General features: G+C 39.7%; 1 protein-coding gene across 3 annotated transcripts in view; it reads right to left on the bottom strand.

The window, feature by feature from the left end:
* The window catches only part of LOC125461238 (death-inducer obliterator 1-like), a 149,553-nt gene that overhangs the window by 27,842 nt on the left and 96,628 nt on the right, over positions 1 to 25,083 (bottom strand). For all 3 annotated transcript variants that reach the window (XM_048549756.2, XM_048549757.2, XM_059652716.1), the window contains exons 9-12: positions 21,788 to 21,947; positions 21,457 to 21,573; positions 19,101 to 19,211; positions 390 to 519 (exon numbers count right to left, since the gene is read on the bottom strand). In XM_048549756.2, coding sequence (XP_048405713.2) covers positions 390 to 519; positions 19,101 to 19,211; positions 21,457 to 21,573; positions 21,788 to 21,947 — 518 coding nt within the window. The remainder of the gene's footprint in view (positions 1 to 389; positions 520 to 19,100; positions 19,212 to 21,456; positions 21,574 to 21,787; positions 21,948 to 25,083) is intronic.

Below are 25,083 nucleotides of genomic sequence, written 5' to 3'. Positions count from 1 at the left end.
AGGGGTGGAGAGGTTGAGGCGGTTAATGTCTCGACGGCAGTTGGAGATGAAGAGGTCGAGGGAGGGTAGGAGGCCTGGGGGTGGTGTCCATGAGGAGGACTTGTGTTGGAAGCGGGTGCAGGGGTCAGTGGGGGGATTCCACATATAGTTTTGTTGTGAAAGTAATTATGTACTTGGAAAGGAAAATCTGCAGGTTTACATGAAAGAGCATATGGGAGGGGGACTAATTGGGTAGCTCTTCCTAACATCAGACATATTTTGTATAATACTTTGTATTTTATTAATGTAATGATTATTGAGGCTGTACAACTCCAGTTATGTTCTCAATACAACTGCTGCACTGATCAAAGTGTTCACGATGAATCTTAAAATGCTTCTTTGCTGTATACCTGTGCAGATTCTGCAGTTCAGATCAAATAGGTGAGCTCGGTGTTCATCTGTTGTGTCCTTAAGCATGCTGCTGAAGATATCAGGTAGCGGATGGCTAGTCTTCTGAGCAGGACGGATATCTTCCTGCTCCTGAGAAAAACAAATAAACACACTTCAACTGGACGAAAGAATCTGGACAACAGTAAAAATACAATGAAACATTTGCAACTACAATATCTAACAAATAAGGGTTATACATAGCAGAGGAGAACACAGAACATTTGAACATTTTATACAGTTTTAAACACAGCAATAATCTTGAATGTACTGCTGTGAAAGGAGATTCAATGGTAACTTCCAAAATGTAATAGAAACATAGAAAATGAGAAACTGGGCACTTGAGCTCTGCTCTACCATCAAGTATGATCAGAGCCCATCATCCAACTCTGTATCCTGTTTCTTCTTTCCCTCCATATCCTCTAATCCCTTTAGCTGCAAGAACTATACCTAACTCCATGACTCTACATCTATTTCCTACTTAAACAGGCCAAATTTGCAGGATTGGGGGGGGGGGGGGGGGGGGGGGGGCGCGGGGAAGAGAGAGAGAGAGAGAGGAGGAGGAGGAGAAAGGCAATGGGTTTAAGAACCAGTATTGGGAACAATGGTCCTCCTCCTGTGATAAAAATATTTGGTGAATTTAGCACGTTAGGATGTACTATTTATCATTTTTAATATTTCTAATCCATCTCAACTACTTTTTTCCAGCAATCATCAATTAATGTAAATGAGAACACATTAGTGTGCCTGCTTTACTGGTGACATCCCAGTCTGACCAGGTGCAACGTTATGACCTCAAATGGGCAATAAATGCTTACTTTGCAAGTCACCCCATATCCTGATGAACAATTACAGAAACAATTCTTTGAACCACAGATCTTCGGGTCAAACTATAAACAAACCAAACTTAAATTTCATCGCTAAGTATCAAATTTTGCTTGCATTAAACCACGACAGTTCTGACTGAAGTAATCAGCATATACCAATCCCTGAACTTGAAACCTCACTCAGTTCCTCCCCAAACAAATTATATTAATACTGGAACATAGCTTATGTTCAACATGTTGAAAATAATGCAAACTTTAGAAGGAAATCTGATACAAGAGTCAGTATCACTGCCGCACCCAAAATCAAAAACTCTTAACATCTAAATACTGAACAATTTTAAAGCAGGGAGAAATTTGAGAAAAAAACAACAACTGGAAGTTGCTGTGAAAAAAGTAGAAAGACAGCTGCAAAAGTAAGTGGAAATAAAGACAAAAAAGGATTATACAGAAATTCAGTTATAGAAGAAAATAGAATAGCTTAAAATGAACAAAAATTTTAACAGCGCGGAACCGTCAAGTTAAAGGCCAGAAAGTTCGTCTGTATTGTTTAAGGATTTAGAAATTTGCAAACCTCAAAAACCAAAATACTTATAAATACTTTAATGAGCTTGGTCTATGTCTCTTTTACTGTGATGAGGGGACAAAATTGAAGGTGAAGGCAAAACTGATTGTAATTCTTAGTTACTTCTGGTGATGCTACAATGATCTTTACCAGAGATAACATGGTGTGGAGCTGGATGAACACAGCAGGCCAAGCAGCATCAGAGAAGCAGGAAGGCTAACATTTTGGGCCTAGACCCTTCTTCAGAAAATCCTTTTCTGGAGGAGGGTCTAGGCCCAAAACATCAGCTTTCCTGCTCTTCTGATGCTGCTTTGCTTGCTGTTCATCCAACTCTACACCTTGGTATCTCAGGTTCTCCAGCTTCTGCAGTTCCCACTATCTCTGATGCAAATCTTTTACGTCACCGGCTAGGTTTTGCTTAGAATGGTACACCACAATTCCATTCTGCTTTAAGTTTCCTTCCAGGTTGTGCTTCCACAGCAGCCAGTTTTGTTCAGTTTTCGCAGTAATCACAAAATACTGAAGAATGAAGATCCCATATATACAATGCTTTGCCTCTGCATGAAGTGTGTGCATTTTACACTGTCAGGATAAGTGTGAAAAAGTAATCTGAAGAACTGTTACTCCTATGGGTAGATTATTCTTTGTATAGAATCATGGAAACAGACCCCTTTGGTCCAGCTAGAACACACCAACCATGTTCTCAAACTAAACCAGTCCCACTTGCCTGCATTCAGCCCCTGTCCCTCCAAACGCTTCCTATTCATGTACTTATCCAAATGTCGCTTAAAACTCATAACGGTACCTGCATCCACCATTTCCTCTGGCAGGTCATTCCACACACAAACCACCGTACAACCAAAAAATGTTCCCCTTATATCTTTAAATCCTTCCCTTCACCTTACAAATATGCCCCCTAGTTTTGAACACCCCCACCCTAAGGTATTCCTTTACCATTCACCTTATCAATACTCATGATTTTAAAAACCTAAGAGGTCACCATTCAACCTCTTATGCTCCAACGAAAAAAAGCCCAGCCTATCTGGCTTCTTGTTGTAACTCAAACCTCTCTATTCCTGGCAACATTCTGGTAAATGTCCCCTGTACCGTCTTCAGTTTAATAATATCCTCACTTTAACACGGCAACCAGAACTGCACACAACACTTCAGAACAGACCCCACCAAAGTCCTGTACAACTTCAACATGACATCCCAACTCCTGTACTCTTAAGGTCTGAGGATTTGGCAAGCTTGCCTTAATTTCTTTCTTAAACAGTCTACCAGTGATGCAAATTTCAAACAATTATGTACCTGAACCCCTAGTTCTACAACATTAACCAGGGCCCAAACATTTTGTCCTGCCCTTGTTTGTTTATACCAAAATGCAAAGGCTCACATTTATCCAAACTGAACTTCATCTGCCATTTTTCAGCCCATTGACCCATTTCATCAAGATCCTTCTTCACTGTCTACTATACCACCAGGTGTCATCTGCATAATTCTTTGAAAATTACTTAGGGAACATGGTTGGAGTAGGCTAGTTGGACTGAAGGGACTGTTTCCATGCTGTAATACTCTTATAACTTACTAACAATGCCCCCTATATTCTCACCCAAATTATCTGCATAAATAACAAAAGTAGATCCAGTACCAAGCCCTGTGAAACATTGCTGGTCACAGACCTTCAATGCGAAAGACAACCTTCCCCATCACCTTCTGTCTCCTGCTGTCAGGCCAATTTTGTATACAATTTGCCCACTTCCTAAATCAGCACAGGCTTGCAGTTTCTTGAAAGTTCCATGAAATGCAAATTGTATCAGAATCCACTTGAAGTTTATGTCAAATGCATCTGATGAAATTTGACTGGCATGAATCAACAAGTTCTGTCCTTATATATTCTGCGAAGATCAATTTTATCCAGTCCATTATACAGGTCATCTATTTTCTTCTCTGCTTCCATCTTCTACATTTTCCTTACGCCTTTGATTTCAATAATTGACTATCATCTGCGCCGATGTCATGAAAATATTGTATCTTTGTCTTTGATATTATGCACTAATTTCCTCTTTTCTACAGCCATTTCTTCATTAGTCTTTCTATGCAGATATACAGATCACACCCCTTTCCCATATGTCTACATCATGAAAGCATTCACCTCATTAATAATTATTTATTGTTAATGGCTGTGAGGGACGCAATATGCTGTTACATATCAGCAAACCCCACCCACGTGCAAATCTACATTCAGCATCTTTGGTGTTAAAACATCCTTTATTCTGACAAAACTGATCTTGGTCATTTTAATTCTCTTTCAGATCTCCCAGCCAGATCTCCTATCACTTGTAATAATCTGTTTAAGGTACGCGAATGCTTTCAATAGTTCCATCACTTATTCATTTATTTCAATTTTTACATCCAGGGTTAGGATGCATCTTATCATAATTGTCTTGGTGTCTTCACATTAGTTCTTAATCCATATCCCACATTTCTGCTTGCACATTGTTCAAAAACGTTCTGTCGTGCCTCTTTTGACCTGCAATCAGATGTATCACTCACGTATCTTGAGTGGTTGACATTCAACCCAACAATGGTGCAACCTGATAGATCTTCCATGTCTCTTAGAACTACTTTAGCATACAAGTTGAAGAGATTTAGGGATATTAAAATATCTCTGTCGCACTCCACTTTTGATTGCTATGCAGTCTGGCAAGTCATTACCAAGTCTCATCACTGCTCAATGATCCATGCAGATTCAGAGTTATCTTTTCATCATTTCTCAATTTCTACTCTATTTAAGCATTTCATTACTTTCCAGTAGTGGATTATCAAATTCCTATTCATAGTCTGTAAAGCAAAGATACATGGGTGTTTGCACTTGCAGATACCTTTCAATGACTTTCTCAAATGAAAGATACCCCATATACTTCATTTCTTTGGGATCTTGACCAGTTACTACATTTTTGGGTTGTTTCTTTTCAAAATAAGTAGAATAATTTTCACCACACAGATGCTGAGGCTTATTATCCTGTAGTTGGAACAATTTAGAACTTTTGATTTCTTTTTGGACAATTTGGTCAAATTGTTGCTCATCACAGGCTTTAAAAAAGTTTTAAAATCCAGCTCACAAATAAACTGCTCTAATCTAAATTTAGATTGGTCAGGTTCAGTATTAACAGTTGCTTCGCTTACAATTAAGTTCATCATGCATGGAATGTAAGTTGGTAGGGCATACCCACATCAAAATATTCAACCTTGCATTCTAGAATACTTGCAGTCACCTTTCAATCTTCTAGTTGCTTCAAAATTGTATCAAAATTCTATCACAGGTTAAAAGTGACACATCATATGAAAGTTATTGGGAATCTACTTCTAAAACAAAAATCCTTTCAAGGGGACTTCTAAACGGTTTTAACTTGCAAAACATTCCTATCGCCAATAAATGTGTTCAGTACATTGATGACCTGAGCAAGAATAGATTATTCATCCCTAACTGCCCTAAATGACTAGTGTTATTGGTAGAGAGCATTCAATTAGTCTATTTAACTAATGGGGCATTACAGAGTCAACAATGTGGTGTGGACTGGAGTAATATGTAGCCCAGGCCATGCACATGTGGCACATTCACCTCTGTCAAGAATACACTGCCAGCTCGTTTTTTTTTTAGGAAAAAATCCATCTGACAGGTATCACTGTCATGTCATTTCTTTCTCATCAGACACACAGAATTCTATTTCATAATGATGAAACGTGAACATTAATCTCTGATTTGCTGCTCCCCTTTGTTTGAGATCACCATTATCTACACTGCATTACGTTCGGAAATTACAGCATTCCGTATTCTAACTGAACATTAGCTTCAGTTGCTGCTTACTGCGGAGGGCCTCTGCTTATGAAATATGTATTTTGCAGTCTGCACAGTGTGACACTATTGCTTAGTGAATTGTTAGGATAATGATTCTTTTCAATTCGTTACTTTTGAAATAACTTCTATCAGGCTCACAGAGGTTGCCCTTTTGATTTACACAAACTCAATTTAATTGCCTGCTAGGTAAAGTTGCCACAGACCCACCAGACCAGAGACTAGCGATGGTTTAACCTGAGAGTTACCATGCCTACGGGACAGGAGGTTGAGAAGAACAGTCCTCATGGTAACCACAGCCAGTGCAGGAGTTGAACCCAGGTTTAATCTGCAGTGCTAACCGATCCTTGCCCCCACATACTCTGCATTCTGTTCAAGTGGATCCACAGTATACAAGAACCTCTGATGTGTTTAGTGGTCTGTGAATGATCTTGGCCTAATTTTACAAGTTGGTTATGTGATTCAAAAGAGAATTGAAGCTTCTCCTGTAAAAGTTGGGAACTTAACGTTGGTTGTTAGTCAGCTCCAGGTGATCTTAAAACCAGAAGTTGGTGCTTTGTCTCCTCCATTTTTATCCACAAGTTCATTTACTAGAAAAATTTCCGTTTTAAAAATATTTATTTTTGAATATACTTTTGCTTTATTTTGATGTAGTACTATGTGGCAAAGGTAGGGATTCTAATGAGTTATTCTAATGAGTTATTCTAATGAGTTTTTTGACATACTGTAGGTCATAACGGGGCACCGATTGCAGAAATATATTGTTCATATCTGATGTGACCCTGAAGCAATAACTGCATGTGAAGCATTCCCAGTCCCTGTAGTCTATACTTCATATTACAGGCTGCCCCAAAGATGTGTCATTTGCTGCTCAATGATCCAACCACATCTGAATCAAGAATGGATCTTCCTGTAGAAGCTGTAGAAGTGAAGATTATCACGTCATGAAGCTTTCATGTCATATTATTCCTCCATGTTATCGTAGTTGATATGTGAAACACCGAACAGTCTATGCTGCACACAAATATTAAGGAAGCAAGAGCAGCTAAGATTAATGAGACACAATCTTTAGCACGTGCTATGGCTGTATAACTCATAATCAACACCACGGACTTAATGCAGCAAACAGTTAAGATTAGATTTTCTGAAAAGTTGATTACATGCCAATATAGTGCTGAAACTGTACTTACACCCACTAATCAATCTCTGTTCAGAATTAGTTCAACTTCCCTCCGAACACCTTCATTACATTTTATGGATTTTTCAGAATAACAGGATGCCATGTAGGCTGTTTGCCTGCATTTTGCTCCAAAGCTGAAAGTAGTTCTCCATGTCTACCCATGTAGCTTAATGTTGGAGGGTTTTGCTTTTTCAAGATATGAGAGTCTGCAGAAATATGTATACCCTATCAGAGAGCTACTGTCTGTCATGCAGCAAAGCAGCATCAACTTCATGATCTATGGGGCAAGATGTGTTGGCAATGAGTGCTATTTCTATCATCTCCTCATTATCACGAGCAAAAGATATTAGGTCAGCCAAGGCTAAGAGGTAGTTGTATCCTACAATGATGCACAACAATTTGAAAACATGCCAATTACTAATGCCGGCATGGCATTTAATATATTTTTCTGACATCTGGAAACAGGATATAATAATTAAAAATCTTTTTTCTGTCCTGTAAGTATTTATTTTACTTTCAGCTATAAATGTAATGATGTAGTGGAAGCGTCCTGACGCTGGGTATTTCATCATTAGCTACAAATTACAGAAAACTGGGGAGCATCCGAACAACGACTTGCATCATGCCCTCATTCTACTTTCCTGGTGGGGTCTGCAGCCATGAACCAATAATAAGGAAGTTCCAGGCGAATCAAAGACTTTTGCTGAAAATATGCCAGCTGTTTGATAGCTACATACTTCTATGGGAGGCTAAGTTTGGAAGTGCACAGAACAGTAAGAATCAAGGAAAGCCACATTATCTGCAGATTGTTATATATATTTTCAGTGATAGGTCTTTGGTCCCTGATGGAACATGTGCTGAGAAGATTTAGGCCAAGGTGGAAGATTACCTGTAAAGGAATGGAAGGTTCACCTCCAAATGCACACTTGGCAGTCGTGGAAGACAGCAGCAAGTCAGTTAGAAGTCGATAATCATAAACATTATGTGAGGGAGGCATGGCTTTCTAAACCATCATTAAGATGTCATGTGCAATATCTGTAATTTGATCAGGCAATGGAGAAATGGATATAATCATACCCATGACAGGCTTTCAGCCTGGCATCTTTGCAGTGACTGCTCTGAAAGTAGCAAAACACGAGACATAGCACTGGTTTCTGAAGTATAGTGCACAAAATCAGTTGTAAGACTTTTGTAACTTACAAGAAGTTTAAATATCCACCTAAAAAAGAAATCTTCATTGTTTAAGACATATTTCAAAATATAACTTACCTGCACTTTGCTCCAAATCACTCATGGCTCATCGGAATCGAACTGGACCGCAGTAACTCTTCCAAAGTGCACATTTTTGCAGGGCAGGGTAGGGCGTGCAAGGGGGTAAAAGTGAACACAGCACTGAGTCAACCCTCCAGCTGCCATTTGCATGCCACTACATTGGTAAATGGCAGCTAAAAAGGCTTCAACGTATACTTATTGGGGCTCAGGCTTTGACAGTGGGCCACCCACTGTCCTGACTAGCACTGCATAACATCCAGAGGACAATTAAAGTATAGGTGGAATCTGATGATGCAAATGTCAAAGATACATCAGTTAATTTGTTTTCCAGAGAGAAACCAATGTGCATGCACCATACTGCAGTCCACTACCATGTGTTCACATTGTTATAAAAAGGGAGAATGATTTATAACAGAGATCCTTTCCATGTCACCTTGAAAACTAAGTGGAGGAACACTCTGGCCTTGTCACCTGTGCATTCATCTTCTGACCCTTGATGCTGCAAATTGGTCACAATTAAGTGTGTGCAAAACAGCAACAGTTGAATGGAACACTTGAAATGGTACTTCAAAGGTAGCGGTACTTTAATTTGTATCATGATTTTTCAGTACAGAAGAGCTGACATCTACATTGAGAATTTCCTTTTGATTTCTTTGTTATCTGCAAGTAGCTTTCTTCTATGCAATGCTCTATCCATTTTCCTTCCACTATAAGCAGTCACAGTGCAGTACTGCTTCCTCTCAAGATCTTACATATTTTGTTGAAGATATGTTGCCGTTTCTTAACTTAATTTAGATTCTATTCAATGCTACTTGTTTATAATTCTTAAGGCAGCGTAACAAAGTCACGCTGGAGGAGAATGTTAAATAAAAAAAATCAAGCTCTGAATAAAAATCAATGGTCCCTACCACATTTCTGTTGTTAACAACACAACTAGCCTTGATCTTTGCTCATTTGAGAAAACAGCAACAGGACTGAATGACAGCATGTCTTTTCATACCCATGCAGGCAAACTTCATTTGGAAAAATCCCAAAGATGAAGCGATTATGGGCGAGAAAAGAAACCCATTGGAATTGGTACTTTGTGTCTCACTTCTTGTAAATGCAGGAGTGAATAAGAATATATAATTTCCCACATGCCCAGTGATTTTTCCAAAGACAGGCAGTAACCTTCTATATAGATAATTAAACATTTATTGGGATCCCTATCAACATGCCCCAATTTGAAACGTTCGCAATGGGTCACGCAATATACATGCCATGAACAAATTATGACCCAGGTCAGTCACAATGTTACTTGGAGCAAAATCTTTGGGTCAAAAATCCTGGAGCACTTTTCTTAACAGCACTGTGGTTGTACTTTAGCCTCTTCTCTCATAAATGTAACATTCAAAGCAGTTCACCACCTTCAAGGATAGTTAGAGATGGGAAATAAAATGTTGACTTAGACAGCCTGGACTGTACGTCATGCATGAATTTTTAAAAAATCATTGCAGGGCCTTGCTTCGATCTCTGAGAATATACTATTTGGTCACGGTCTTCATTTTGGATAATAACGTGCAACAGAGAAAGATTGTCTGCCTGCAGCATTTTGTATACTGAACTCTTGCTCTAGCTTGCTGATGGGTATGCTTGCAAACTTACATCTATGTTGTTCCCCTTTATGCCATTTTGGTTGAAAACATGTGGACAACGGTCAAGTTTCCATTTAAGGTGCTGTGAAACAACTGATTTTAACTTGCAATCCTGTTGGCAAAGCAAATATGCTAATGTCTTGCATTTAATAACATGTAGCAATTGATTTTTGGGAGATGCAGATGCAGTATCCCAAGCATCACAAACACCCTGTATCTGCAAAGTGTGCTAACCACAAGATGCACTGAAGCAACTCACAGACATCTTCCTCAACACTTCCTAAACTTATAACTCTCAACACTTACAAAGTAAGGGGGAGTAGGTGCATAGGAATGCAGCCTTCTCCGAGGCTTACACGCCATCCTAACTTCAATATACATGTAAGAGCTGATAATATATCAGTCAAATTCTGGAACATCCACCTAGAAGCACTGTGCAAGCACCATCACCGTACAGATTTCAAAACATCATTAACAATTTTGCACAACAACAAATATCAAGAGTCATGAATGATGCACATACCTAGAGTATGAACACTCTTTATACAAGATGTACCAGGTCCAGGGCATAGGTGTTAGCTGGTATGGTTTGTCCCAAATTATATTCAGATCAAAATGTGTTTAATTTATTCTTCAACACATACACTTACAATATCAAGTGGAGACATTGCTGTTTTTGTAAATTGCCCTACCATTCAGGAAAGCTATGGGAGATTTCAAATTAACACCTGTAATGTGGATAAAATGCTAAAGGTATCTGCTCACTGTTAGCTCACCGAATCAAAGAGTGTTCAATTTAGTGCAGTAGACAGGACTCGAAGCCACTATTACTTTGGTATCAGAAAAGATTAGTTATCTGTACAAGGCAGTAGAGTAGCATCTTAATTTTCTGATACAGCTTCTTAAGGCACATGCTGTTTTCCTACTCACCCATGAGGAATTTACGTGTACTACTTGGCAGCTGCCTTTGACCCTGAGCAGTATGTTAGGAGAAAGTCTGAAATGTAACGTATGCAATGTGCATATTCATATGAATGGGGTGTGGTCAAGGTGGTGAAGGGATAAAGAGGTTCCAATAGTTGTAAGGCTACCGTACTGAGATATTGTGTACAGTCAAACTTGAGACCCCCCCCTCATGTGCAATGGTAAACTGGCTATTGTGTAAGACAATTAAACTAGAAAGAAATCTAAAGTCTTTGTCTCCGTACACAGATTCACTAAATTTATAATGTACCATGGTTTAATGGTGGCAAGGTATGAGAACATGTTGCAAAGATAGGCAGAGACTCACAACTTTAACTCTGGTTCTTTCTCCATAGATGCTGTCACACCTGAAGTTTTCCAGGGCTTCGTTAGGTTATGTTCCATTTATAGATCAAGGGGTGACATATTTGAGCAGCCTGATGTGTCTGAAACTGCATGTCAGAGTCTTCCATATGTGTAGACACACAAGGGAGTTGTGCAAGGGGTTTGACCTAACGAGGAGCAATTCTCTTGCTTCTTGGGGCCCTCCATGACACACCTGCATTAGTACTTAACCTAGGAATTTCAGACAGATTAAAACCCAGTCTAAACAACTACATGAGAGACAGCAAGAACTGCAGATCCTGGAGTCAGAGACAACACAGGGTGGAGCTGGAGAACACAGCAGGCCAGGCAGCAGAGGAGCAGGCATGTTGGCATTTCAGATCAGGACCCTCCTTCAGAAATAACTACAAAACCACAAAACTGAGGCCTTCAACTGCTAATTTAACCTTTTGGTTAAATTGGACTGGATTATAAACTTCTACACCACTTAGGAACTGAAGACCTTTTGGCCCCTAGTGCTTACACTACCACTTAATAAGGTCATGGTTGATCTGGCTGTGGTATCAACTCTTCTTAACTGTTGGTCACCCAATCACAATCTTCAAATTCCTTGACCATCAAAGTCTATCCAACACAGCCTTTAATAAATTCAATAACCCAGTCTTCATTGACTTCTGCAAACAAAATTTGACTGGTTAACAACCTTCTGAGGAAAAAAAAATCTTGTTTTTAAACAGTGCCCACAATTCTTATTTCCTGCACGATAGGAAACAGCCTCTTTGTAGCCTATCCCTGCTTCCTGTTAGTTAACAAATCTTTTATCAATCATACAAGGTTATCTCCTAGATCATGTGTCTTTATGTTTTGTATTAGCCATTAATGTGGTATTTTATGAATATTTTTATATTCATTGGTGGGATGTGGGTTTTGCTGGCTGGCTGGCCAGTCAGCACTTATTGCCCATCCCTCATTGCCCTTGAGAGAATGGTGGTGAGCTTATTTCTTGAACCCTTGTAGTCCACCTGCCATGGTTGGCCCACAATGCCATTAGGGAAGGAATTCCAGGATTTTGACCAAGTAATAATGAAGGGACAGCAATACATTCCCAAGTCAGGATGGTGAGAACTTGAAGGTGGCAGTGTTCACATACATCAGCTGCCCTTGTCCTTCTGAACGAAAGTGGTTATGGATTTGGAAGGTGCTGTCTGAGGATCTTGAATTTCTGCATCTTGAAGATAATACACAATTGTTCTGGACGGAGTCATGCTTCTTAGTACTGGTGAAGCTGCACTCATCCAGAAAAGTGGGGAGTAGTCCATCACACTCTTGACTTGTGCCTTGTAAATGGCAGACAGGCTTTCGCAGTCAGGTGGTGATGTATTTGCTGCAGTATTCCCAGCTTCTAACCTGCTCTTGTAGCCACTGTGCTCATGTGGTGAGTCTAGTTAATTCTCTGGGCAATGCTGATGTTGACAGTAGGGAATTCAGTGATACTAACAGCATTGAACGTCAAAGGGTGATGGGTAGATTGTCTTTTATTGGTGATGGTCATAGCCTGGCACTTAAGCACTGTAAATGTTACTTACCACTTGTCAGCCCAAGCCTGGATATTTTCTAGACCTTGCTGGATTTGAACATAGACCGCTTCAGTATCCGTGGAGGTGCTAATGGTGCTGAATTTTGTGTTCTCATCAGCAAGCATCCCTACTTCTGACGTTATGATGGAGAGAAGGTCATTGATGAAGCAGCTGATGATGGTAGTGTCTAGGACACTACTCTGAGGATCTTCTGCAGCTATTCCCTGGAGCTGAGATGGTTGTTGGTCAGTCATGATCATCTTCCTACATGTCAGGTATGACTTCAACCAGAGGAGAGTCTGCCCTCTGAAACCTGTTTATTGTAGTTTTACTAGGGGCCCTTGATGCCACACACAATTAAATACAGCCCTGATGTCAAGGGCTGTCACTCTCACCTCACTCCTGGAATTCAGCTCTTTTGTCCATGTCTTTACTAAGGCTGACAGACCAGGAGCTGAGTGGTCCTGGCAGAGCCCAAACTGGGTGTCACACAGCAGGTTATTGCTGACCAGATGCTGCTTGACAGTACTGCTGATGACACCTTCCATCACTTTACTGATGATAAAGAGTAGACTGACAGGGCGGTAATTGGCTGGGTTAGATTTGACAGCTTTTTACACACATATCTAGGCAATTTTCCACATTGTCAGGTAGATGCCAATGTTGTAAACATACTGGAAGAGCTTGGCTGGGACAGTAGCAAATTCTGGAGCACATGTGTTCAGTACTGTTGCTGGAATGTTGCCAGGGCCTATAGCCGCTCCAGTATTTCCAGCCATTTCTTGATATCACGTGGAGTGAATCAAATTGGCTAAAGACTGGCATCAGTGATGCTGGGGACCACTGGAGGAGACCGAGACTGATCATCCACTTGGCACTTCTGATTGTTGCGAAAAGGTTCACCTTTGGCTTTTTCACTGATATGCTGGGCACTTCCATCTCAGAGGAGGGGATATTTGTGGAACCTTCTCCAGGGAGTTGTTTAATTGTCCACAACATTCACAAATGCATGTGGCAGAACTAGATGCCTGTAAATGTTGTTTACAAGTCTGAGTACTCCATTAAGTGCCCCGCTTTGCTTATGAACTCTTCAAAGTAATCATATAAATGACAGACCAACTCCCTAACCCACCTCACTTATTCAACATTCAAACTGGATCTATTAGTGTAAGACAGCTATTAAGGGATATGTCCCATCTTTCCCTGACTCTACTCAGTCCTGACTGTGCTCTCCAACTGACAGTGCACTATTTCTGTGGAAGTTGGGCTTGAAAGATCTTAGTTAATAAAGATCTTAGGCTTCAAGTTGAGGGGATTTACAAATGCAGTTGCATTTAGATACTTAATTAGATAATTGGCCACTGCTTAGAAGAGCCAAGCTGAGATCTATAATTAAAAGGTCCTTAGTATTTTGATAAAAGCAAACTACTTCCTTTGATGGGATGAAATCTAAGAATAAGGAGAACAGCTTTAAAATGAAACGTGAAGCCAGTCTTGGATGAGCCAGGCAGAATCCCCTCACACTAAGGGAAGTAGAAATTTAAAACTCTCCCTTAATAGCTGAGAGGCTAGTTGTAATTTGCAAATTTCAGAATTGTGATTGATAAGGTTGTTATGCAACTGCATTAAGGGTAACAGCACATTAGTAAGCTTATGATGCAAAGGTAAGGATCATCAATATTGCAAAGAAATCTCAAGACATCTGCTCCTTTTCTGGTGTACCAAAACTCCCAAAAAGGGATGAACAGCACAAAGGGATGAACTTGAGTATTGTTGAAAAAAAAAGACATTTCGCCAAATGTTTTCATTTTGCAATCATCAGGACAATTTGCAAGGAAACAATTTTACGGATATAACTAATTCATATACTGTATGAGAGGAGAGTGCTGATTGGTTGCTAAGTGGTCTTGGATTGGTAGAGTTGTAGTCATGGAGAACACATCAGCTAATAATGAATGACATAACAGCCAACAAAAGGCTTCCTGCCCATCAGACAAATGAATCACATGATACATGAATTCCAGTGTCAATGCCAGGTATGGATGCCCCAAGGACTAGCAGATCTTATATAAAAAAAATGTCCCATTGGCTGTTTGCAATAAGGTGATGACTGTACCCAATCACCCCACTTACAAAACTCAAATACAATGTCCAAGTTTAAACGTAATGACGTACTTAAACATTTTATGGATATTCCGGATTGTGCTGACAACCAATTTAGGAGCATCCACAGTCCAGTTTGCAACGTAGCACACTCGCATGGGCTATGAGCTCTATATATTAATACACAGGGACTTGCATTTTGCATTCAGAACAAACATGTACATGCACTGTACCTTGTTCCAATTTATTGAAATAGGTGACAGCTATCTGCTGGTTCAGTTCTATGCCAATGCCTTGAACAGAGACCATCTGCCTGGTGTAAAGTTTAAACAATACCGGTCATTAAACGTCGTCGTGAACTGACACATTCTCCATGGCGATGGCTCTACCAATCAGAGTCTAACTGCCAACTGATCACCACTGTCCTCTCATGTGGTATAAATGCTGATTTTCCACTTTAAACTAGTATTCACATGAACTGTCCAGAGGATAAAAAACTTCAACAAAATGGAATGAAGTTAAAAATAACTGTGCTTTATTAGAACAGTTATTGTCCACACTTCACTGCAACATGATAACACTATTCCAAAAAGCATTATTCAACTAAGGAGGAAGGAAATTGCTCAAATCAAACATGTGACTTTGTTTGGCTTACTTCTTTTTCCTGGAGGTGGCAATGCCCTCAGTCTTCATTTTTATCACACTACTTTGTGTTCTAGCCATCCTTTCATGTACTTAGCACAAATATTTCCACTGCTTTATTTTTAGTACCAGCTTTTCTGTAAAAAGCTGATCAAATACAGGGGTACCATACCTACTGGTGCACACCCATCAAGATCCCAAGATCTTCAAAAGAAAAATCAGCCAATGTGTTCACTTTGTCCTCTTTCATGAACTTGTTTTGGTTAATGTATCATTACGCAATTTCTATCCCGATGCTGCATGATCTTATGTTTAATGAGTTTCCACGGAAGGCAAGTGCAAGGGTCTAGAGATTCCAGAGTCATATTTGCTACCTCTTTAAAAAAGGAGATTAACATTTGCTTTCCATTTCACCTTCAAGCATCTTTCTGGAAGATCTGTGCCAGAGTTTCCAAAAGGATTCTTGTGTGAATTTTATTGGTCAGACAGATTGATCATTCTAAATTCCCACAGCTGATCAGTGATAGGACTAGTGTCAGAACTTAGCTCAATAACACCCTTTGGCTCTCTCTGGAGATAATTTAAGTTACCTGTTTCCTGCTCAGTAAAAACTAAAGCAAAATATTTACTTTGTCCTTTGTGAGCCTGAATAACATTAGTTGTAATGCCTGATCCTATATTTAGGGATCAATTCAATTACTTGTTTTTCCTTTCTCCTAGATCTTTTTAAAAAAAGCCTCATTCCTAAGGGTCTAGGCCCGAAACGTCAGCTTTTGTGCTCCTGAGATGCTGCTTGGCCTGCTGTGTTCATCCAGCCCCACACTTTGTTATCTCTCATTCCTATTGCTTTATTCAATTCAAAATTTGTCTTTGTCATTGACTTTTTGTATTCAAATTAGTTTCAGTTTGATGCATTTTTCCTTCCTGGCCTTTCATGCCTTCTTTCCTCCTTTTGTGTGTTGCTTACCGAAGTTGTTCAATCAGACAGAAGCACATTTTAAGCTTGGCAACTTTACTCTGCAGGGTGCACAGTGATCCAGTATCACCTTGAAGGAAGTTCTCAGACCCTCCAATATCCAAGTCATATTCAAACCTGCCAGGCCACACCAATGAGGCAGCCAAAGCACAAAGTTGGTTCTGTTAAAATGTAGTAACTTAGCGTGAATCACTTTAAACCTTGCAATGTAAAACTAGGTCTTAAAACTTTGTTTCATTGATTCTAGTTATTCAAGTCTCACTATTAGCAGAGACAGTTAATTTCTAGCAAGTTGAAATCTCCTACTTGATGACTCCTACCTCCCCTATTTTGTCCCTTGGTTTCAGGGCTTTCATTTTGTTTGAAAGCATAAGGCTAGGGTGACATTATATGGCACAAACCAGCAAGAGTTTACCTTTATTGATATCTATTTATTCCAACCAAACTAGTTGTGCCTGGTCTTGCCTTTTTAATGCCCTTTCCCTACTGTGCCTCAATATAAGCCAGCAATGGTTCAAATGATGCACTATGAATCAGGCAGAATGTTAGAAACATTATTGCACAAAATTTCCAATGATCATTCCTTACGGTCCAAATTTTACCATTACAACTTTTCAAAAAAGGATAGAAACCATCATTGGCTGACAAAACTCAAATTACTTCAGTAAGAAACAAAATCCAAAATTTGAATATACATATTGGAAGCTAACTACTTATATGTGCATCCTGTGTAACGTGCTGACATAACTTTTGAATTATCTTTTATAAATCAATTATTTTATTCATTGGTTCATCATTGTACAAAGGGTCAAAGAATTAAATATGAACTGTTATATTTTCCAAGTAAATTGACTGGCAATTATAATTAAAACTATGATTTTGAAACTGAGGTACTAATGCAGTATAATTCACACACAAATTACTGCAGACAACTGCAGCAAGTAACCACAGAAGAAAGAAACAGGGCAGAACACAAATGGAGAAGGCAGAATAAGCTAGGACATTGATGAAGTGATCCACTTTCCTGGGAGAGAATGAGGTGAACTGAACATAATAGAAAGCAGATTAAACATAAGCAGCAGCAAGTGGATTAGAAGGCAGCCACTGGAATTCTAATCCCAACCCTCTTTCTGCTCTTTTAAAAAACTACCTAAAATCCAGCTCTCTAACTAAGTGTTGATTGCCTGCGCTGTTGGTTCCTTCTTTGGCTCAGTGTCTATACGTGTTTGATTATACGTCAACAAAGTGTCTTGAGTTGTTTTACAACATTAAAGATCCTACATAAATGCATGCGGATGTTGTGTAACAAACTCCAGAAATTCAACATTTACCAAATCTGCAAATCTTCTTTTGATGTCTGCTAAAATGAATGTTAACACAAGTGCTCATTTAAATTATCACTAAGATATTATGTATAAAAGTTGAGATTTTAGTTCGAAACTTAGACATAATTCAAGTTTATGATACTCACACCACATTCAGATGGCACAGCCTGACATGTTTTTGCATGATTGTAAATCAAAGTCTTACCTTTAGATATGAAAAGCAATGGTTGTCCTGTTTCTGATTATTGCTAAACACCTGTTTGATCCCTAAGTACCAGCCTGTAACCTCAGACCTTAAACAGAGGAGGAGCCAGGTACAAACCCATATCATATGAACTTGATCATTTCTTCTCCCTGTGTAATTTAGATCTTACATAGAAATACACTGGTTGATCAATTTCCTGCTCCACTATAGCTTGATCTAGACTTAAAGTTGTCAATGTTACCACTCGTCTGAGCCTGGGATCCCCCGTTCTGTTCAGGTCTCGGTCAAATTCTACACCTTCTGCCTAAGCAGTTGCTACTTGAGGTTGGGACCACTAGCCTTGATGTTACAGGTTTAGGCAATAAACAAAGTTGCCACTATAACATATCAAACATGTACCCTACTTAGGCAAACTGGCAACAATTAATAGCCTGAGAGTCTGCACTTGCACAGCAGTGATCTAGTTATGAATAAAAGGCAGAAAGAGCCAGTCAGATATCTGAACAAAACAGAACAAAGCTGAGGCTTTTGATGGAGAGAAGATGAGAATGTACATGGAATTTCTCAAGTGGGCAGCTTTGTTAGATTCTGGTTTTAAGCAGAATTTTTCCCTCAAGCTGCTATACCAAAATCAGCAAAAAAGTGGAGGAGTTCATCATTTTAACAAAATGAATTTGGAGCTTTGACAAACCTATGGGTTGTTTGTCTGGGCACAAGCTTCCAATCCCAAAAAAAAGAGGCACATAGGAATGAAGAGCGCTTCACCTCTGAAAAATAAGTTCAAAGATCACAGGCTCAGTGGTTATGCATTCAAGCAGAATCCTCCTCTGTGGTTCCTGGTCAAAAGGATAGCAATTTGGAATGCTTTCTTCAGAGGGGTAACAATTTTTAGTGGCTAACTCTGAGAAACAGTGAATAATTGTGTCAATCATATTAGTATTAACAATCACATTTACTGAGAGGGAAGACTAATAAAGATATGGTGAAAGTGTGAAATGCAGGGCTGAAAATGTGCATTTTGTACACAAGAGATGACGACTGTAGCAACATATCAGTTTGTCACAAAACACCTCGAAATACTGAAAGCGCTGCTTAAACCTGCAATGGGTATCACTGATTAAGAATGGTGAAGCAGGCAAAGCATCCATTGAAGAGTAGGAAAAGACGAGGGCTTTTTTAGGCTCATTTCAAGTTTTATACGTACATCAGCATCAGACATAGGTGGTGCCTCCTCCATATCTACTTCATGCTTGTTGGCAGCCCGCAAGACTGAACCTTTGGTTTCATGCTGCAATCTTTCACTTTGATCTTGTGCCTGTGGGAAGAAAACATCAAACTGTGTCACACCTCACACAACACTCAGGTCTCAGCTTAAGGCCCAGGTGAACACAGTTTGGGACGTTTATTCATCCTGGCACAATACTCAAACTGAAGATACTTGATTTAAACTAAACTAATCTGGAACCACTGTTTCTAAATTCAGATTTCTAATGCTACCACATTATTGCAAACTAGTCATATCTAATGTAGTCAGTGCACAGCTGTATCAAAGTGAGCAGCGATGAGCTCTGTCAACATTAAAAACACAATGAATGGAATGTTAAAATTTTAGATTCACTCCAGTCTCTTATGGGTCCGACTTCATTCTATTAGCCCATCACTGGAGTTGCTGCAGGACCCAAAGTTGGGTTATGGCACTTTGCTTGGTCTCAATTCAGGGTCCTTCTTGGACTTTTCATCACTTTCTTTTCCTCTTATGCTAGTTTTGTGCAAAACCTTCTCCACACCATTAACTTGCTTCATTATTTTGAAAATGTAATCATGATCTTTTGTCGCCCCTACAGTTCTTCAAAACAAGAACAAAGTTTACCTGTAGACTGAAAACCTCATCTGTGGTAACATTAGCTACAAAACCTTTCTGTCCATTATCAAATATCCAGTCCTAAGTTCATGCCCACATACAGGATGCTGACTGACCACACAAACAAGACACACAATGATTTCACTCTTTCACCAGTGCAGGAGTGTTGGTACTTTGGCTTTGCTGCTCTAGCTCCTCAACCTGTTCTGCAGAGAAAGTCCAATATTCTATTCAGCTGTACATGTGCTTCCTAAATGCTGTAGTTCTGTAATTCCACTTTTAAGAACATAACATTTTAATATGCAAACTTATGCATTCCATGTAAGTCTAAAAAGGGAAATGAATTACACCTGTAGTCAAACTGTCCTACACTATATATCAGTTTCAGCCAAGTACTACAATGTGACTTGATGTCACAAATGCAACATGAAGATCAAATACAGCAAATTCCTTCATAATCTAGTCACATAATAGCATGTAGTCATGCTTAATTCATTTCACTTTGTAAGTGTAACTAATACAGTTGAAATTGATGTCATGTGTGTTGATACAGTCTCAATACTTCATTGACCTTCAAACACCAGCCTAAGCTATTCAACTATTTTTAAAAGCTTGTCACACACTTTTTAAAAAGTCTCCTTTACCCCTATCATTTTGGAAAAAGTTTACTTTTTAATCCCAGATTTGTTCTTTTTATTAAAATCAGGACTGTACTTTCTATTCTCCATTCTACTTTCCTTAGAAAATGAAAACATCTTTTATTTTGGTTTAGTTTTGATATGGCATACCAGATAAAATACAAGAAAATCTCCCATTCCAGTTTGTTAGGGGAGGCAACGGTCTAGTGATATTATCGCTGGACTGTTAATCCAGAGACCCAGCTAACGTTCTGGGGATCCGGGTTCAATTCATGCCATGGCAGATGGTGGGATTTGAATTCAATAAAATATCTGGAATTAAGAATCTAACGATGGCCATGAATCCATTGACGATTGCTGGGAAAACCCACCTAGTTCACTGATATCCTTTAGGGAAGGAAACTGCCATTCTTATCTGGTCCGGCCTATGCGACTCCAGAGCCACAGCAATGTGACTGACTTTCAACTGCCCTCTAGACAATCAGGAATAAGCAATAAATGCTGGCCTGGCCAGCAATGCTTTCATCCCATGAATGAATTTTAAAAATTATGTTTCCTGATACTTTTCCTAAATAAGATTACTTATCTTTGCCACTGCACCTTTTTACTGCATTTCAACTGTGGCTACTACACTGGATCCTTTTCTTAATTTAGAAATCTCAAAAAATCAACCCTCAACCTTCCAAACTCAAGGGTGTATATCTGACATTTATGCTACTTGACCTCAACATCATGCAGGGAACAGAGTGGAGTTTTCCCATGCAAAATGAAGCTGATGATATTTAATGCACAGATATACAAATATCAAAATAAGGTAGCATTGGAGGAGACAAACAGAGCGACTTGCCAACGAGAATGAATGGACAAAGCATGGCAGCACTGGTATTATTTAAATGATAGCATACTAGAAATAAATTCACAAATATGGCAAGAAATGCAACCACGTATTTTTAATTGTACTTACCCCAGCGTTACAATGTCCTTTTAACCATTCTGAATAAATTAAGAATATCCTCGGGCAGGAAACTTAGTTTAGACTTTAGCTCACATGCAATACTTACAGATCTGCTCTCTCTCTCTTCCCAAACAGCTAGTTCCTTCGATTCTATTTCTTCAGGACTCATACGTACCAGGTGGAACGGAACAATCTCTTCTCGTACAACACGTCGGAAGAGACCCTACAAAGCAAATTCATTGCACTTTATTAAACCGGACAAGAGAAAAGCAAACAAGTTAAAAACAAATGACTAGGGCCGATGATTTGATATGTACCATACAGATTCAATGAAAAATAGCAACAGCATTATATAACTGAACACAGAAAAAATATAATGCATTATATCAATGTGGTTTGAGGTTTGAACATTGAGATGAAGAAGCACAAAAAGATACCTGGTTCCTAGGGTTCTTCAAATTAAACATAATACTCCGGTATCTGCTCTTGTATTTGCTGTGAGTATCTTGGAACAGGGTGAAGAGCTCCTTCTCAATGTTCACTGCTATTTTTCCAATTGTATCTTCAGTTACATCAAGGTCATCACAGTCATTCACCCTGTCATGAAGGCACAAATATACATAGTCATTGCCCTAATGTCACACATATATACCTCCGCCTGTGGCAAGTCAAAGATTCTACTTGCACAAGGTATTTGGAAGTTACTGTTGAGACTCAACTTATGGGACTGTATAAAAAAATACACAAAATGGTTCAGTAAATTTTAGTCAGCTCCTGAAAAGTTTTAAACCGCCAATCAAATTAAACTACCAAGGTGGTGATAAGAGCTGCACCTCATTTTCTGCTTGGGAACTTGATTGCATTCTGAATTCAATAGCAAATACAAGAATTTAAGTGCTGGAGCACCTACTCCAAGCTTTCCCCCACTCCACATAACAAGCCTTGTCATTACACAGTCTGCTTTACAAACAACCCATTGTTAGCCACTAATAGCCCCCATTAGCAGCTACTCATTCTCCTAGGCTGACTGTTATCCACACCTTTGTCTGTCCAGAGATAATGAGAACTGCAGATGCTGGAGAATCCAAGATAACAAAGACCCTCTGATGAAGGGTCCAGGCCCGAAATGTCAGCTTTTGTGCTCCTGAGATGCTGCTTGGCCTGCTGTGTTCATCCAGCTCCGAACTTTGTTATCTTTGTCAGTCTAACTGTTTTTCACTCTCTTTGGGCTCTATCTCCAGCTTTTGTTTATTTCTTATCCTCACTCTATTTCCTGTACTAAAAAAACTTATTCCTAGCCACCAGATTTGAAGGAGGATCACCAGACCTAAAATGTTAACTCCGATTTCTTCCCACAGATGCTGCCAGACCTGGGTTTCACCAGCAATTTGTTTCTGTACAATCATAGGGCTATTTTCAATATAATCAACCCAAGGTACCCAAACTTTGTGTAGCTTATCCTTCCAAATGACCACGCAAGGACAATGCTCCTCAACATATACAGTGATCTTTAATCACATACACATTTAACTAAAATGCAGATGCCACAAAACCTACAAATATAGTAAATAAATGAGAATAATGATGGACTTTAAGAAGATACAGACTGGTGAAATGAACAGAAGTGCAGCAGATGAAATTCGTCACAGTAATTGGATATTTGTTAATAAGAAGAATGAACAGCAACAAACTAGATCGTAAAATTTTAAAGGAACTGAAGGAACAGGAAGACCTGGAAGCATGCATATGAACGTCTTTCAATGTGATTGGTCAAGTCAAGGATGTCTGTTCACCAGATGCCTGGTTTATAAAAACTGAAGAACAAAAGCACAAAGCAGGAAAGATAAGCTAAACCATTTCAGAACACTAGTTAGCTGCACCTGGTATACTGCGGACAATTTTGGACTTGAAGCAAGGTATCAAAGTCTAGGAGGATGACAATGTCTTTGTGGAGATTTACCAGGCAAGGGATGAAAGATCTCAGTTACACAGAGAGATGAGGTAAACAGGTGATCTCTCCATAAAACAGAGAAGGTCAAAGGAAGAAGAATAGAAAATGCTGGTGAAACTCTGCAGGTTTAGCAGCACCTTTGGGGAGAAAGCATAGTTAACACTGAAGGTGCAGTGTTCCGGAGAAGCCACCAAACTCAAAACATTTTCTTTCCACAAATGCTGCTAGACCAGAGTTTCGCCAGCAACTTCTGTTTTTGTTTCAGATGTTGAGGTCACACAGTATGTTGGTGAGACCTCTTCTGGAGTAGTGTGTGCAGAGATGGGCTGAGAGGTGGCAGATGGAGTTCAACCTGGATAAATGCGAGGTGATGCATTTTGGAAGGTCGAATTTGAAAGCTGAGTACAGGATTAAGGATAGCATTCTTGGCAGTGTGGAGGAACAGAGGGATCTTGGTGTGCAGATACATAGATCCCTTAAAATGGCCACCCAAGTGGACAGGGTTGTTAAGAAAGCATATGGTGTTTTGGCTTTCATTAACGGGGGATTGAGTTTAAGAGTCGTGAGATCTTGTTGCAGCTCTATAAAACTTTGGTTAGACAGCACTTGGAATACTGCGTCCAGTTCTGGGCGCCCTATTATAGGAAAGATGTGGATGCTTTGGAGAGGGTTCAGAGGAGGTTTACCAGGATGCTGCCTGGACTGGAGGGCTTATCTTATGAAGAGAGGTTGACTGAGCTCGGTCTCTTTTCATTGGAGAAAAGGAGGAGGAGAGGGGACCTAATTGAGGTATACAAGATAATGAGAGGCATAGATAGAGTTGATAGCCAGAGACTATTTCCCAGGGCAGAAATGGCTAGCACGAGGGGTCATAGTTTTAAGCTGGTTGGTGGAAAGTATAGAGGGGATGTCAGAGGCAGGTTCTTCACACAGAGAGTTGAGAGAGCATGGAATGCGTTGCCAGCAGTAGTTGTGGAAGCAAGGTCATTGGGGTCATTTAAGAGACTGCTGGACATGCATATGGTCACAGAAATTTGAGGGTGCATACATGGATCAATGGTCGGCACAACATTGTGGGCTGAAGGGCCTGTTCTGTGCTGTACTGTTCTATGTTCTGGTCACCCTGTTACAGGCAGGATATTATTAAACTGGGCAGGGTTCAGAAAAGATTTATCAGATGTTGCTGGGAATGAAGGGTTTGAGTTATATTTGAGGGTTTGGGTTGAATAGGCTGGGACTTTTTCACGAACGTAGGAGATTGAGGGGTGCCTTACAGCGATTTATGAAGGGCCTAGATAGGGAAAAAAATCTTTGCTATTCACTTAAGGTGGGGGGATTTCACAACTAGGGGTCATATTTTTAAGATCAAAGGGGAAATTTGTTTTGTGCGTGGAATGAACTGTCAAAGGAAATGGTGGATGTAGGTACAGTTACAATATTTAAAAATCATTTGGATAAGTACATGAATAGAAGAGGTGTAAAGGGATATGGGCCAAATGCTGACAGCTGGAAAGACCAAGCAGAGGCTTGGGGACCTCTTTGCAGAACACCTCCGCTTGGTTCGCAATAAACAACTGCACCTCCCAGTTGCGAACCATTTCAACTCCCTCTCCCATTCCTTAGACAACATGTCCATCTTGGGCCTCCTGCAGTGCCATAATGATGCCACCCATAGCTTGTAGGAACAGCAACTCATGGGAACACTGCAGCCCAATGGTATCAATGTGGATTTCGCCAGCTTCAAAATCTCCCCTCCCGACACTGCATCCCAAAACCAGACCA

This window comes from Stegostoma tigrinum, chromosome 19 (assembly GCF_030684315.1).
Source record: "Stegostoma tigrinum isolate sSteTig4 chromosome 19, sSteTig4.hap1, whole genome shotgun sequence".
Lineage (NCBI taxonomy): Eukaryota > Metazoa > Chordata > Chondrichthyes > Orectolobiformes > Stegostomatidae > Stegostoma > Stegostoma tigrinum.
Note: the sequence above shows the minus strand (reverse complement) of the source record. Positions and strands in the feature narration are given on the sequence as shown.